General features: G+C 42.8%; 1 protein-coding gene across 1 annotated transcript in view; it reads left to right on the top strand.

Moving 5' to 3' along the window:
* Positions 1-13,909, top strand: part of IGSF9B (immunoglobulin superfamily member 9B) — a 32,665-nt gene that overhangs the window by 12,001 nt on the left and 6,755 nt on the right. Inside the window, 7 exon segments of the mRNA XM_072425395.1 lie at positions 1,712-1,887; positions 1,968-2,194; positions 3,210-3,294; positions 3,660-3,821; positions 4,232-4,277; positions 5,244-6,737; positions 12,938-13,041. Of these exon segments, the coding sequence (XP_072281496.1) occupies positions 1,712-1,887; positions 1,968-2,194; positions 3,210-3,294; positions 3,660-3,821; positions 4,232-4,277; positions 5,244-6,737; positions 12,938-13,041 (2,294 nt within the window).

The following is a 13,909-nucleotide window of genomic DNA, read 5'->3' on the forward strand; positions in this document are numbered from 1 at the left end:
ACAAAACTTGCACCCCTCCTGACGTCCTGACCACAAAACTTGCACCCCTCCTGACGTCCTGACCACTCGCACTGCTACTCCTCTCCATACTCTGCCTGGACTGACCAGCAACACCCATAAAGCAATGTTTAATGTTTGCATTCAGTTATTGCTATTACAAATCTGGGCAATTCAAACTGAGCATACCGTGCATAATTCCATAAGCAGAAGTTATCTTCTGTAAAAGTCAATCTTGGCTTCCTTCTGTCAAAAGCCTCACATTGGTCCTTTAACATGAACTTATGGCCAGGCTGCACATTATATAATTACTTATACATGGAAGTATCTCGCAGGCAATCTCTCCAAACCGTGTAAGCACTGAGCTGTAATTCGGTGTGGAATTACCCAAACCTGCCCTGCTCCCCCTCCCATCGGTGTCACTGCAACCGTTCCCCCTCCATCATCTTATATTCAGGCTGCAGAATGTAATTGTCACAGGGATGTACCGATGTGTTCTATGGGCTGTGGGTGTCCCTGGATGTTCATGTATCCTTTAGGAGGGCAGAAGAAACTCCCCAGCACAATATCCGGAGGATTAGCTGGAGACTGTCCTCTGCCACTGAGCTGTCCTAGAGGAATCAATGATGGCAGCACCCATAACATACATACTGCAAAAGGAAAAGATTGCAAGGACTTTACTTCTCCTCGTCTAATCATTACCACTGAGACTGAGATTGGTTCTTCCATGGTCCCAGGTTTTGTTTAATCTCAATACTTTGACCAATAGGAAGGCAGAGGCATCAAAGGCAATTATTACAGGTAATTGAGCCGTGTCTATAACTTTAACCGGTTTCCAGGGCCAACCTGATGGTTATCCAATGCACTGGGCCAGCCTGCTAACTAAATATTTATCTGAGAAAACACAAAACTTAAATTCCAAAATAAACTGGAGGGATTTTTATGGATATTACTAGATTTGTACTGGAATATATGTTACAGCATTAAATGCTTGAGTTAGGAGACCTCCATGACGCCATTCATAGAAACTGTACAGAGAGCAAAACTGAAGACCTCAGAAAATGGGAGGACAGAAACTCATCTCACATAGAAAGTTATTAGGTGTTATTTTGAGATAGTGACCAAAAAAGCATCATGTAGATGACACTCCTGAATGCCCTTGTCCTCTTGCTCGGTGTTCTCCCTAGCACCTTTTAGCTGGGCGCACCACCCAGCACTTTTCAGCAACTACCCGGCTGGTTTTGGGTGATTACTGAAAACGGCTCTCAATACTGGGGCACTGGACAGATGATGGAAAAATGGGACATACTAAAAGGGTGGACTATTTAGGGTTGGAACAAAGTATAGGGGGGTGGTAAAAAACTGAAATAATTATAGGGGTTACTGAATTCCTATGGCAACAATAACTGGAAGCACTAAATTTATCATGTGTTGCCCTTCCCACTTTTTGACCACCCATCTACAGCTTCTCCCCACCCGGTTGAAACAAGTTTTTGGGGAGAGCACGGTTACTGTCAGGAGATACATTGGCCATTCTGACATTTTTGCTGGTTCCATGCTAGTGGTGAAGATTGACACCCCGATGAATGGCTGGAAAATGTAATTCTATAATTATTGACATTCTTTACCTGAATTTTCCTTTCCCGTGTAAAAGGTTTTTGCCTAACCCTAAAATAAAACTATTTCCCTATTTCCATCTTCTGGCCTCCTGCAGGATGAAGCGTGCTCAGTTTGGGCCCCATGATTGGGTTTCCATGCCTGTCGCCAGCGGAGCCTCATTCCTTCTCATCGAATCTCTGGACTCAGAGACAGAATATCAGTTCAGCGTTCTTGCACAAAATAAATTGGGGACCAGTTCATTCAGTGAGGTGGTCACGGTGCGGACTTTAGGTGAGGCAAAGATTGGCGGTTCTGTGGGCTGAACACTGACATGGAGCGACCATTCTCTAACATTGACATCTTCCTAACAGCCTTTCCTCTCACCACCCCGGAGCCCCTTATGGTTCTGACCTCACCCCGCTGCCTAATAGCCAATCGGACCCAGCAAGGTGTGCTGCTCTCCTGGCTTCCTCCAGCTAATCACAGCTTTCCACTTGATCGCTACATCATGGAGTTTCGCTTAGCAGAGAGATGGGAGATTCTCGATGACTCCATAGCTGGGACAGAGACAGAGATCCTAGCAAAAGAACTTTCCCAGGTAAGTGGAAGGTAATTTCTTCATCTCACAATTATTTCTTCATTTTAAAGGGTCATTCAGTGGATGCTGAAACATTTAGCACACAATGTGCAGATCTGATGGAGCCATAATACAGCTCAGTCCTTACTTCTAGGGAATTTCTCAGCAGGAAGTATATGATATCTTCATAAGGTGACAGTCCAATCCTCCTGTATCTGATTTATTTCTTGTACAAGTATTGACACTAAATCATAAAGTCTTACCGGAATGCTGCTGTTAGCTGTCCCCTCCCGATTCCTGGTATAGGTGTTCTGACCCAAATTCTTCTCATAATAGGGGTTCTTACCCTGACATACGCTACAATACAGGTCTCTTGCCTTAGATTGCTGTATTTCAGATCCCCATCCTGGGATTTCCAACCATTTGGGGCCTTACCCTGAGATTTCTAATATGGAGTTATAAAACTGATGTTCCTGAGATTTCCCATGGGTCCGTATGCAGAGATTTTCCATGTAATCGGCACGTACCCTCAAATTTTTATTATTTTACATACTTTCCCCACATTGTAGGACCATGCTGTGAGATGTCCCACTATCATGTTTCATTCAAGATTCATGAGATTTCCCGCATGAGAAAGGCTGTAGAAATCTCTGCTAATCATTCCCCTACTAATGCCACTTGTTACCGACACATGCGTCGTGGTGCACACTGTGTCCAGCTTCCTAAAAGTTTGGTGTGCCGCCAGGCTATTCCTTAGCATAGGCACCGCTAATGTAATGCTTGAAGACACGTGTGTTATTGGACCTGAATACCAAGATGGACCTTTGGGATTACAAAGTAATTATGTGCTATAGAACAGTAATTTAATTTTGGCATAATTTATGTTAGAATCAGTGACCATATGGAGGTGGCCATTGAAGGGGAGAGAGGGAGTCATGACCTTTAGCTACACCCCTGCGTGTTATTATATGGCCCTTGTTGGGGCCCTTGTTCAGTAGTCACATGTCTCAGGTTGCTGTGTCCTCTCTTGTTGCAGGAAACATGGTATGAGTTCCGGGTTCTGGCTGTGATGCAGGATCTCATTAGTGAGCCCAGTAATATCGCCGGATTGTCCAGCACAGGTCAGAGCCTGCAAATTTACATCTTCCAATACGTATCGGTATGGGTGCTGTGTGTCAGGATTGGGTGTGGACGGGGCCAAATCAGTTCATACACAGTCCTCCCAGTAACTGGTCTGAGAATACACGTTTCTGCTGTATTTGTTTTGTTAGGGCCCAGTCTACTGGCTTCTCTTATCACAGAATATTTCATTCTGCATTATAAAATTAGAACATTTGTGTTATTATTATTCAGACATCTGAGAATATGGCGCTATGGCCAGAATAGTTATGATTATTTATGTATTCCATATTGGTGAGAGTACGCAGATGTCTCATCCTGTGCTGTGTGAATAATTCACCTGTAATCTTACCTTTTGGCCTTGCAGATGTCTTCCCATCTCCAGAACTTAGTGATGAAGGTTTTGCTCGCCCCGTTCTTGCTGGAATTGTTGCCACAATCTGTTTCTTGGCAGCAGCGGTTCTGTTCAGCACTCTGGCAGCATGTGTGGTCAACAGGCAGCGAAAACGCAAATTGAAAAGGAAAAAAGGTGAGAGTAAAGTTCAGGATAGAATTTATTCACTTGGATGCCAAATGTACCTACAGTATATTCACTCCTCTCCTCTGCTCCAATGTACCTACAGTATATTCACTCCTCTCCTCTGCCCCAATGTAATGTACCTACAGTCAATGTAATGTACCTACAGTATATTCACTCCTCTCCTCTGCTGCAATGTAATGTACCTACAGTATATTCCATCTCTCCTGTGCCCATATACCTCTACCAGATACCATCTCTCCTGTGCCCATATACCTCTACCAGATATCATCTCTCCTGTGCCCATATACCTCTGCCAGGGTCCGTTACTCCTGTGCCCATATACCTCTACCAGGGTCCATCTGTCCTGGGCCCATATACTTCTTATGAAGAACACTGCTTTTGTGCTTGTGTCTCCACAGATCCACCACTGTCCATTACTCATTGCCGGAAAAGTATGGAGTCACCGTAAGTGATATTATCATGTTATCTGATTATCGTTTTGCTGCATGTAGCACACAATGTATTTGGAGCATGCAGATAGATAGAACTGTCCTTACAACATGAATAGATGTAGGACAACTATACACACAGTTTTGTTCAGAATAATAGCAGTGAGTTTAAAAAGTAAATAAATCTTAAAATGCCTATAATGTCTTTTATTTCCATACACAAATACATTGGTAACTCTGCACATTCTATTGCAAAACAAAAAATGAAGAAAAATTAATCCGTATACCTCTACCAGATCAGTTTGAATACATCAAAATACTTGAAGAGGTCATGTTGCCTTATGCTGAAGAGGAAATACAACAAGAAAACATCCCCAAACACACAAATAAATGAGCAATGTCTTGGTTCCAGACCAACAAGATTGACATTATGAAGTGGCCAGCCCAATCCCTGGAACTTCATCCAATAAAAAAAGTTGTGGGGCAACATCAAAAATGCAGAAGAATTGTGGTATGGAGTCCAATCATCCTGGGCTGGAATCCCTGGTCACAGGTGTGCAGCAGTTCTCGGACACAAAGGTCATACAACTAAATACATCAAAATATTAGTTCAGTGATAGAAAGGAAAGCAAAATCTTCAAACATTTTCAGTTTATACAGTGAATGTAAAGAATGCAGACACTGCTATTTTTCTGAACACCTAGCTATAAAAAGGCCATTTAGATAAAACAATATGTATAACACATAAGAATTCATGTATACACAGCAATTTAGAGTTTATACTGTATTATTGTACAAATACCAAATAATTACATAACAATAAAAAGGTCACCCAACATGTATTCTTGGAAAGGCCATATTGACTGCTACAAATAAAACCCTCAGATTTAGTTTGTCACATGCAGGTATTTAGGTGGATAGACGATTTCATATCTGTGGCTTGCTAACCGGAACATTCTCTAACTTTTTTTCTCTCGGCTAGGTTATCCTCTGGAAAAGTCAGTCCAGAGAGTGTTCGAACTCTTCATGCTCCTTCAGAATCCTCTGAGGATCAGGGTCTGCCATCTAAGCGTCCTCTTAGTCCTGGCCGTGAGAAAGAGCTGTCTCTATATAAGAAGACCAAGCGTGCCATGACCAGCAAGAAGTATAGCGTAAGCCAGGCAGAGGCCGAAGTTACTACACCTATTGAGCTAATCAGCCGAGGTCCAGATGGACGTTTTGTCACAGGCAGTCCCGAGCAGGAGCCGGCTCTCCGTAGTCGCCGGATACAGGGTTTTCCATTTGCAGAGGAGACTGACATGTACCCAGAGTTCAGACAGTCCGATGAAGAGAATGATGAGCCAACTGGATTGAAGTCCCAGCTCACTCCACTTTCATCCAGCCAAGATTCTCCCCTACAGCCTCCGGCCTACAGTCCCCGATTTCAGCATCAGCCCTCTGATGGAAGGCAGCAAGCTTCTGGTCAGTCCCGACCCGGTGGATATCATCATGGGCATATATATGGATATCTTAGCAGCAGCCCTCGTGATTCTGACCCCCCTCCACCCTTCTATATGCCAGAGGTCAGTCCTCTTAGCTCAGTTATGTCCTCTCCACCTTTGCATCCTGAAGGATCATTTCCACCTATCCCAGAAGAGAATGGAGAGAACAGCTCTACCAGTACCTTACCTCTCACTCATACACCCACTGGGGGACGCTCTCCAGAGCAGTGGGGACCACCAGAGTTCCCCTTTGGAGGCCTGGATGTTCCTCCATCTCCTTCTATGTTTGTCCAACACTGCTATGAACCTGGGGAGATGAGGCGTCCTTTGCCTCCACCACCTCCAGATCCATTTCCACGGGGTCGCCTACCTCCTAGCTCCTTGCAAGTTCCACCATATGCTGCCATCTTGCCTCTGGAACCCCATCCAGGCTGGTCAGGTCGGCTACCTGGTCGTGGCCCTCATCCTTCACACACATCTTCTTGGCAGGATGCAGCTATGCAACTGGCTGCTCAGGGCCAGCTCCGGCACACTAGCCAAGGGATGGGAATCCCGGTGCTTCCGTACCCAGACATCCCTGAGCCAGGGTCATTCGGGATGGATGCTCGTTGGTTTGAGAGCCGGACACGTCCACAAATGAGCCCCAGACAGCATCGTAGACTAGAGCCAAGTATACATCAGGTGGTGCTGCAGCCTTCTCGCCTTTCCCCATTGACGCAGAGTCCTCTAAGTTCCAGACATGGCTCCCCTGAACTAAGTGCTAGAGCCAGGCCTCGGCCTGGCCTGCTTCCCCCGCCTTCAGACTGCTCTGGAATTGCTCTACAGCCTCCGGTCTTTTTACACAAATCACCTCCTTCTTCTGGATCCCCAGCCAAGAGCAGCCATGATAGTCCTAGCTACCGACCGACCCCTCCTGATGCTTCCCCTCATGCAGACGGACGGCGAAGAGGAGAAGAGAGAGTACACGCAGAGACAGCGGTGCTGTGCACTGCAGGGTAAGTCCTGTGCTGCTAGTGTTTTGGATTTCATATAGTGATAGGAAGATTCCATTGGATGATTTGCAGGTCACATGACAATAGGGAATCCCTCTAGAAATGCAGTGTTCCTGCTTCTTTGCACTTTAAAGGAGAACAATTTGTGAAAGTTGAAAGTGTTTGCTCTGATGGGCTGCTTTCTAATAAAAAGTATTTTAACCCTTCTCAGCAAATCTTCTGAAAATCTGCCAAAGTTTCTGCCGGCTGTATCCAAGACTCAGAAGTTTAGAATGGAACTGCAGCCAATTTTTGGGGATAGGACGGAGGGGAATATGAACTCTATTATGATGTTTGGCTATTAGGCCCTGTTAATAACATTTGATTTGGCATTTTACCCAAAATTACAAAAAAAAGAAACTTGAAGATTTACTTTACCAGGACCCTGCGAAATTTCCATAAAAAATGAGTCCCTGCTGGGTTGTTGTGACAAAACAAGGCTGGTTAGTCAGCGGAGATCTTTTGTAAAATGTCCCCAGCAGTGTTTAGGAACACTAATTTACAAGAACACTTTTTAGAGGATCTCTACCTTCCTTTGTGAGACTTCCCTGTGCTTTGTGCTGTAGTGACTGGTGGGGTAACCTTGCCTGGCCGATCATCACTACAGCACCGAAGGCGGAGGAGTGTCACCTAACAAAGGTAATGCAACTTATTAACAAGGTATAAAGAGATTTTATTTTAGGTTGGTAAAGCATTGCCACTGTACTGAGTAATCTGCTGTGAGGGGGAAGGAGATTAAACTACTAATATTACCTCTATTAATATGAAAAATACACTTCATTACGGGGGGCCCTGAACTCCTGACCTGTTCTCACCCAGGGGACCGTTATCACACACTATCTCTCCAAATAATGACTAGAGGTTTAGATTGCCCACAAAAGGCGAAAAATTGGTATATGTAGTTACTAAACTACCTGCTGACCGGTGCACTTATTTGTAAGTTCCTGCACCATACTGAGCACTGTTCACAGAAGGTGCTGTACACGATCGCCTGCAATATTCTTAGCTGCTTTATTAGATAATCACACATACATGGCGTGAATATCCTAAACTGGACACCCTGTATGAACAGAGTATTATCACTCCGTGTGTCCGTCAATGGCAATAAATTATAACATTGTCGCTGTAACCTTTGCATTGTGTCACATGAAATAAAACATATTGTGCCCTTTGCAGTTCTTTTCATTGTTCTTTTAGTCATTCGTGTCATGCACTTTGAATATTTCTGTGTTGTGTTCAATGTCTGTCTGTCTTTTCTTGCCCCTGGACAGCATTTTACCACAATGCATTGCACTGCATATAATTAAACGTTTCCCACATCCCCAATTTGTAGAAATAGGTCTATGGGGAAGACTTTGTGTTCTGCACACCCCTTCCCTATAGAAACTAGCCGAGTCTATGGGTCACACAAATGATCATTTACAGCTCTTAGTTTAGATATCTCCAAATCACAAGCAGATGTTATATTCTAGCTACAGAGGATGGAGACCTTACCATCTTCTAATAAATCCTTCCAATATTCCGTATTGTCATCTTCTAATAAATCCTTCCAATATTCCGCAAATATTCCACATGTCTCCGCTCACCAGTTCTCTCAGTAACGTGGCAATGATTATTTCCAATGCCTTTGTCTTGGGTCATTGTGTTTTTTTTACAAGATATCCCCATGAAGATCTAAAGTATAAGTGGAGGATTCATGCTGATATCTGCTCTGCAATGTAAAAATGTCAGATGATATTGTGTGTGTATAGAGCTGCTAAGATCTTGTAATGAAGTCTCTCGGATTTAAGCTACTGTATGGTAGCTTCCATCGTGCCATGTAAACCAACAATTCAGTCCCTTGCCCCCCTGCACTGCCCTGAGTAACTGTGTCTATTTCTGATTGATCTCAGCTATCTGAGCAGTGTTGACGTCATGAGCTCCTCCGTCCAATAGGTAAGGGTGATCCATGTCTGAAGGGGGAAGAGGGAAGTGTGGGGTGGGCTCCTGGTGGGTGGGCAAAACATGGGCCTTTCATTTCCTCTGTTTATTAATCCCAGCGTCTGCTTTAAAGGGGAACAGAGCCCACAATAAGACAAAGTGTTAATCGTACCTGAACCGGGTTATTCTTTCTATCCTTTAATTGTTTCTCCTATTATAGGTAGAACACTTATATCATGTCTTTCCAAAGAACCTTAATCTATCACACAAATCCTTTTCATTCTACTGCCATTAGGTCTGGCACATCTTCAGCCATCTCATAAAACTCTGTAATGACACCAAATTGATTACCTTTCCAATTTACCTCCAAATTTCCATGAGGCCACCAAATGCATCACCTGCTCACTTGCTTGTGCATAACATTGTACCCGAAACCACATATAATAAGATATAACACCCTCCGAGAATGAAAATCACCAGGACTCTAAATGAGGCAGGTATGCCTAAGCAATTATGTATTTCCAGGTTGTAACATTTATTAAAGGGGTTGTCCTTTCATAATCCCAGAGATTTCCAATATATCATCATACCCTGAGAGGATCTGGTATAGACAAGGGAGATGTGAGGCTCTCCCGTAGAATTCATGCGGTGCTCAGCCACCATACCATGCCAACACTCTCTTACACCCTTACCCTAAGGATTTTTAGGGACCCCATATCCTGGGTGTATCCTGGGGGCTGGGGTATTCATTAGGTTCCCATATCTTTAGTGCCTAGTATACCATTTCATGCCTGAAGTCTTGCCACCATGTCCTGGGAGTGTCCAATATAGACAGAAGAAGCAGAGGCCTTCCTCCAGTATTCCTTTGGTATTCCATCATTACCTCCATGCCATTAAAGTTCCCAGTATGGGAAGGTTAAAGATATGAGGCCGTGTATCTGAAATCGTAAAATCTCCACCAGGACATTACACCAAAATTTCAGAAGTCTCCACTAGGCCTCTGCGCCCCGGATAGGTCCATTATGAACCGGAGAGGGGGGTGATGGTTACTCCCCAAATTTCTGTGATCTCCCTCAGACCATTATACCATGGGAATGATAATTATGGTCAGAAGGGGGATGAAGGGTCTAATAGTAATAAGTTCATTATAGAGTCCAAGTCCACCAGAACTCTTTACATGTTCTATCCTTAGATCCTCACATACCCTGCGAGTCGCCAATACAGACAAAGAGCGAGGCGATGTCCCGGTATAGGCCCGATGCAAGGTGACGTTTTGTCATTACAAAATAATTACTTTTTATTCTAAAACAAACCAATAATTGTCTTATGTTCAATGTTCACCCAATCCCAATCCCCTCGATATGGAGGAAAGTATTCGGACGTTGAACTTTAGAAGATTTGTTTGTTTTTCTGTTGTAAAATGTAACCATGCCATACAATGACTTTCTCCCACATAACTTTATTGATTTATATTGGGTGTGAGAAAGTACAGAAATTTCACACAGTTGTAATAGGACACAAAAACAGACAAACACATCAACATCCATTATCTGCACCCCTCAGCACTTCATAAATTGGGTTGTGCACATTCCTTTGTATAGAATGTAAGAGAGCCTAATCCATGGCTGGCCTTTGGAAGGGGATTCATTAAGGGTGCCAGGTTCCCCTTTAAAGGAGACCCCTGCAATTCCTATGCATGACAAAGCTTTGTCCTAATGCTGTGACTGTAGCAACCTCCCCCTCCGTCTTCCTCCCTTCCTGTCATGGTGAGACCCTCATCAATAAGCCATCTTGGCTATACTCACTGGTGCCTTACAAGTGACATTTTCCTCCTTCACAGCCTCTAGTGAAATTCCTTCTCTGTGTGTCTGTCGGTATGATCGCTCTCGTCTATCAATAACAAACTTTTGTAGTATGTCTTTCCTTCAGTGTACCCGCTTGTCTCTGCAATGTTCTCACATCTCTAAATGACAACATGGACAGCTGAGGAGTAGAAGCTGGACACCCCGCCTGATGATTGCTGGGCCTTGTAGTTTGTGCTTGTCTTGTGGATTGTCTGTCCATTATGTAGCTCAGACAGGCAGATACATCATATCCAATATATGCAATCTATATCCAATCATATCCAATAATATCCAATATATGCAATCTATATCCAATCTATATCCAATCATATCCAATAATATCCAATCATATCTAATATATGCAATCTATATCCAATCTATATCCAATCATATCCAATCTATATCCAATCATATCCAATATATGCAACCTATATCCAATCTATATCCAATCATATCCAATAATATCCAATCATATCCAATCATATCCAATCTTTATCCAATCATATGCAATCTATATCCAATAATATCCAATCTATATCCAATCATGTGCAGTCTCTATCCAATATTATGTAATCTATATCCAATATATGCAATCTCTATCCAATGTATGCAATCTCTATCCAATATATCCAACCTATATCCAACCTATATCCAATCATATCCAATCTATATCCAATCATATCCAATCTTTATCCAATCATATGCAATCTATATCCAATAATATCCAATCTATATCCAATCATGTGCAGTCTCTATCCAATATTATGTAATCTATTTCCAATAATATGCAATTACTATCCAATCTATATCTAATCATATGAAGTCTCTATCCAATAATATTCAATCTATATCCAATAATAAGCAATCACTGCAGACAGAGCAGAGTAAACCCGGATTGCTTTTGTCACCTGTGATTGGCGGACATATATTTCAGTGAAACGTCTTTCGGAGTTATCGCTGCCAGATCATCTTATGACAACTCCCAATTCGTATTATCTTATGTTAGAGGGAAGGTGATGGGGGATGTGGGCCCGTGCTGGAGGTGTACCATGATCTATCCAAGTAGTCAGATGGTCCATGGCCCGAGCATTGTATATGAGAGAGCGGGCCCTAGGTCCAGGCCCCCAAACATAAAGTGTAATGACTTAATAACTCAATTCCTGCTGTTTTATACAGTTCTACCTGTAAGTCTTTGTGACATTCATCCACCCATTATGTGGAGCCCTGGATTTATTCTCCCACATGGTCGGGGTTTTGGAGTAAAATGGGGCCGTGTTGTAGGCTGCCCTGTTCTGGCCGTCTGTAATATTGTATTATGGAGTGTTGGCCCAATAACATGGCAATGGCAATTTTAGGTTCCATTGACCTTACCCACAAAACTTTTTTTTGCCCATTGTCCTGTCGGCCATTTTTACATCTCCAGCAGTCCTAGGACCTAAGTGCCGAATTCAGTGCAGAGATCATGGGGCCAAAATTGTGCCTAAAGGTTCTTTTGGGTTACTGATGGTTCTGGAATGCCGATGGCATGTTTACTACACATTCTATTTATTGGGTCCTTTCTGCTTTTTATTAAACAGGTCCAAGTAATAATGTCCTTTTATTGAAAGTTCACATAATACCAGGAAACGATATACAGACAGCTTGTCTTTGGCCATTAATATGGAATCCCTCACCGATAGTCCAGACGCGGAGTCACACAGCCCATCATGTCATTACACATGTGGAATAAAACCTCTTCATGTCATGATTGCACTGTACAGGGGACAAATGATATAAATTGGCCATTAAATGTGTTTCATGTAGGTTATGTACAAACATCGGATGATTTTATTCCAATTATGAATGGTCGGGTCTGATATGTACAGAGATCCCCACTGTTGTTCATGGATCCGTCCTGACAGATCCAAGAGTGACTGACGAAGGACCAATAGAGAAGAGCACAGCGGGGTGCTGCTTCCCCCTCCATAGAACAACGCTTTGTGTACAGCGCTCGTTCATCTGTCACACTCAGAAATTGCAACTCCACATTACCCATGATAAACATTTTATTAGTTTTGTCATTTTATAAATAGAAGCCACAATAATATACAGAAATCCTTAATATGCAGTAAGGGCAGGGAATGAAATCACATCATAAATGTTTAACGTGTGATCAAAGAACAATAATAAAATTAGTAATATCTTCCATCTATAAGCTGTCATTAGAAGACTAATATCTGATTGGCTGCAATGGGTTATTGGTCATCTTGTCAGAGGTCCATAGGAGCACCCTGGCACTGCCCCATGTTGGTTGTGTCACCTGGCGTAAGCGCCATTAGACGAGGGCCGACCACTCCGCAAACACTTCCAGAGGTACTACAACTGCCATCATGCCTCTAACTGCTGTTTTCTCCCCTCTAGGCTTGGGTTAGCTGCTGTACCTGAGAGGTCCGAAGTCATAGACGACCGCATCCATAAGCCCAAAAAATCTAGCAAGGGCAGAGCTAAGTCCAGGAAGCACTCTGGTGAGAACTGCTGAATTTGTAATGTCTAATTTCCATGAAACAATGCAAATCCCATAAATATTGGTTTGTCACCAAAATTCCTTGGGGGGCGGGGGGGGGGGGTAAAGTGTCAAAATGTTCTAATTCACCAATAATATAAAGTCGGCCCTGCTGACATTTTATAAATATTAATTGCAAAGCCCTTGATATATTGGTGCCAAAATGTGCAAAAACCTCCCAAGTAAAAATCTAAAATTTAAAATATGATCAGGAAAACACAAATGATTACAAACCCCTTAAATATGGTAACGGTGCCGACATTGCTGGGGGGTCTGGGGGACGTAGGAGGAAATTACAAAAATGATTTATTAGTAGCCCGGGGATTTATTTATTGCAATCTTATAATATACAGGAAAAGGAATCAAATAAAACTAAAATGATTTTCTTGTCTATAGTGTGGTTTTATTTTTTTTGCCTTTGATTGCACTCGGCCAATTTCCTTACGTTTTCTGGAAGTCATTATTACAGGCCAGACATTTGTAAGAGAGTATAAGCAAAAGGCCCACTGTCACTGAGCAATACATACATACATGCAACTATACCTCTGACATATACCACAGCGCTGTACAAAGGTCAGTGGTGCAATCACATGAGTCTCGGTCATATGTCTAGAAAGTTTGGTTTAAATGTCTCCATGCGTTTCCAAGTGATGACTTACACACATACATACAAATATAGCTCTGACATATACCATAGTGCTGTACAATGAAACACTGAGCCAGTCCTATCAGTCTCTGTACAAAGGAGCTGACACTCTAATGTCCCCCCACAGTCACACACTATTATTATACATTTATATAGCTCTGACATATACCATAGTGCTGTACAG

This window comes from Pyxicephalus adspersus, chromosome 11, assembly GCF_032062135.1.
Source record: "Pyxicephalus adspersus chromosome 11, UCB_Pads_2.0, whole genome shotgun sequence".
NCBI lineage: Eukaryota > Metazoa > Chordata > Amphibia > Anura > Pyxicephalidae > Pyxicephalus > Pyxicephalus adspersus.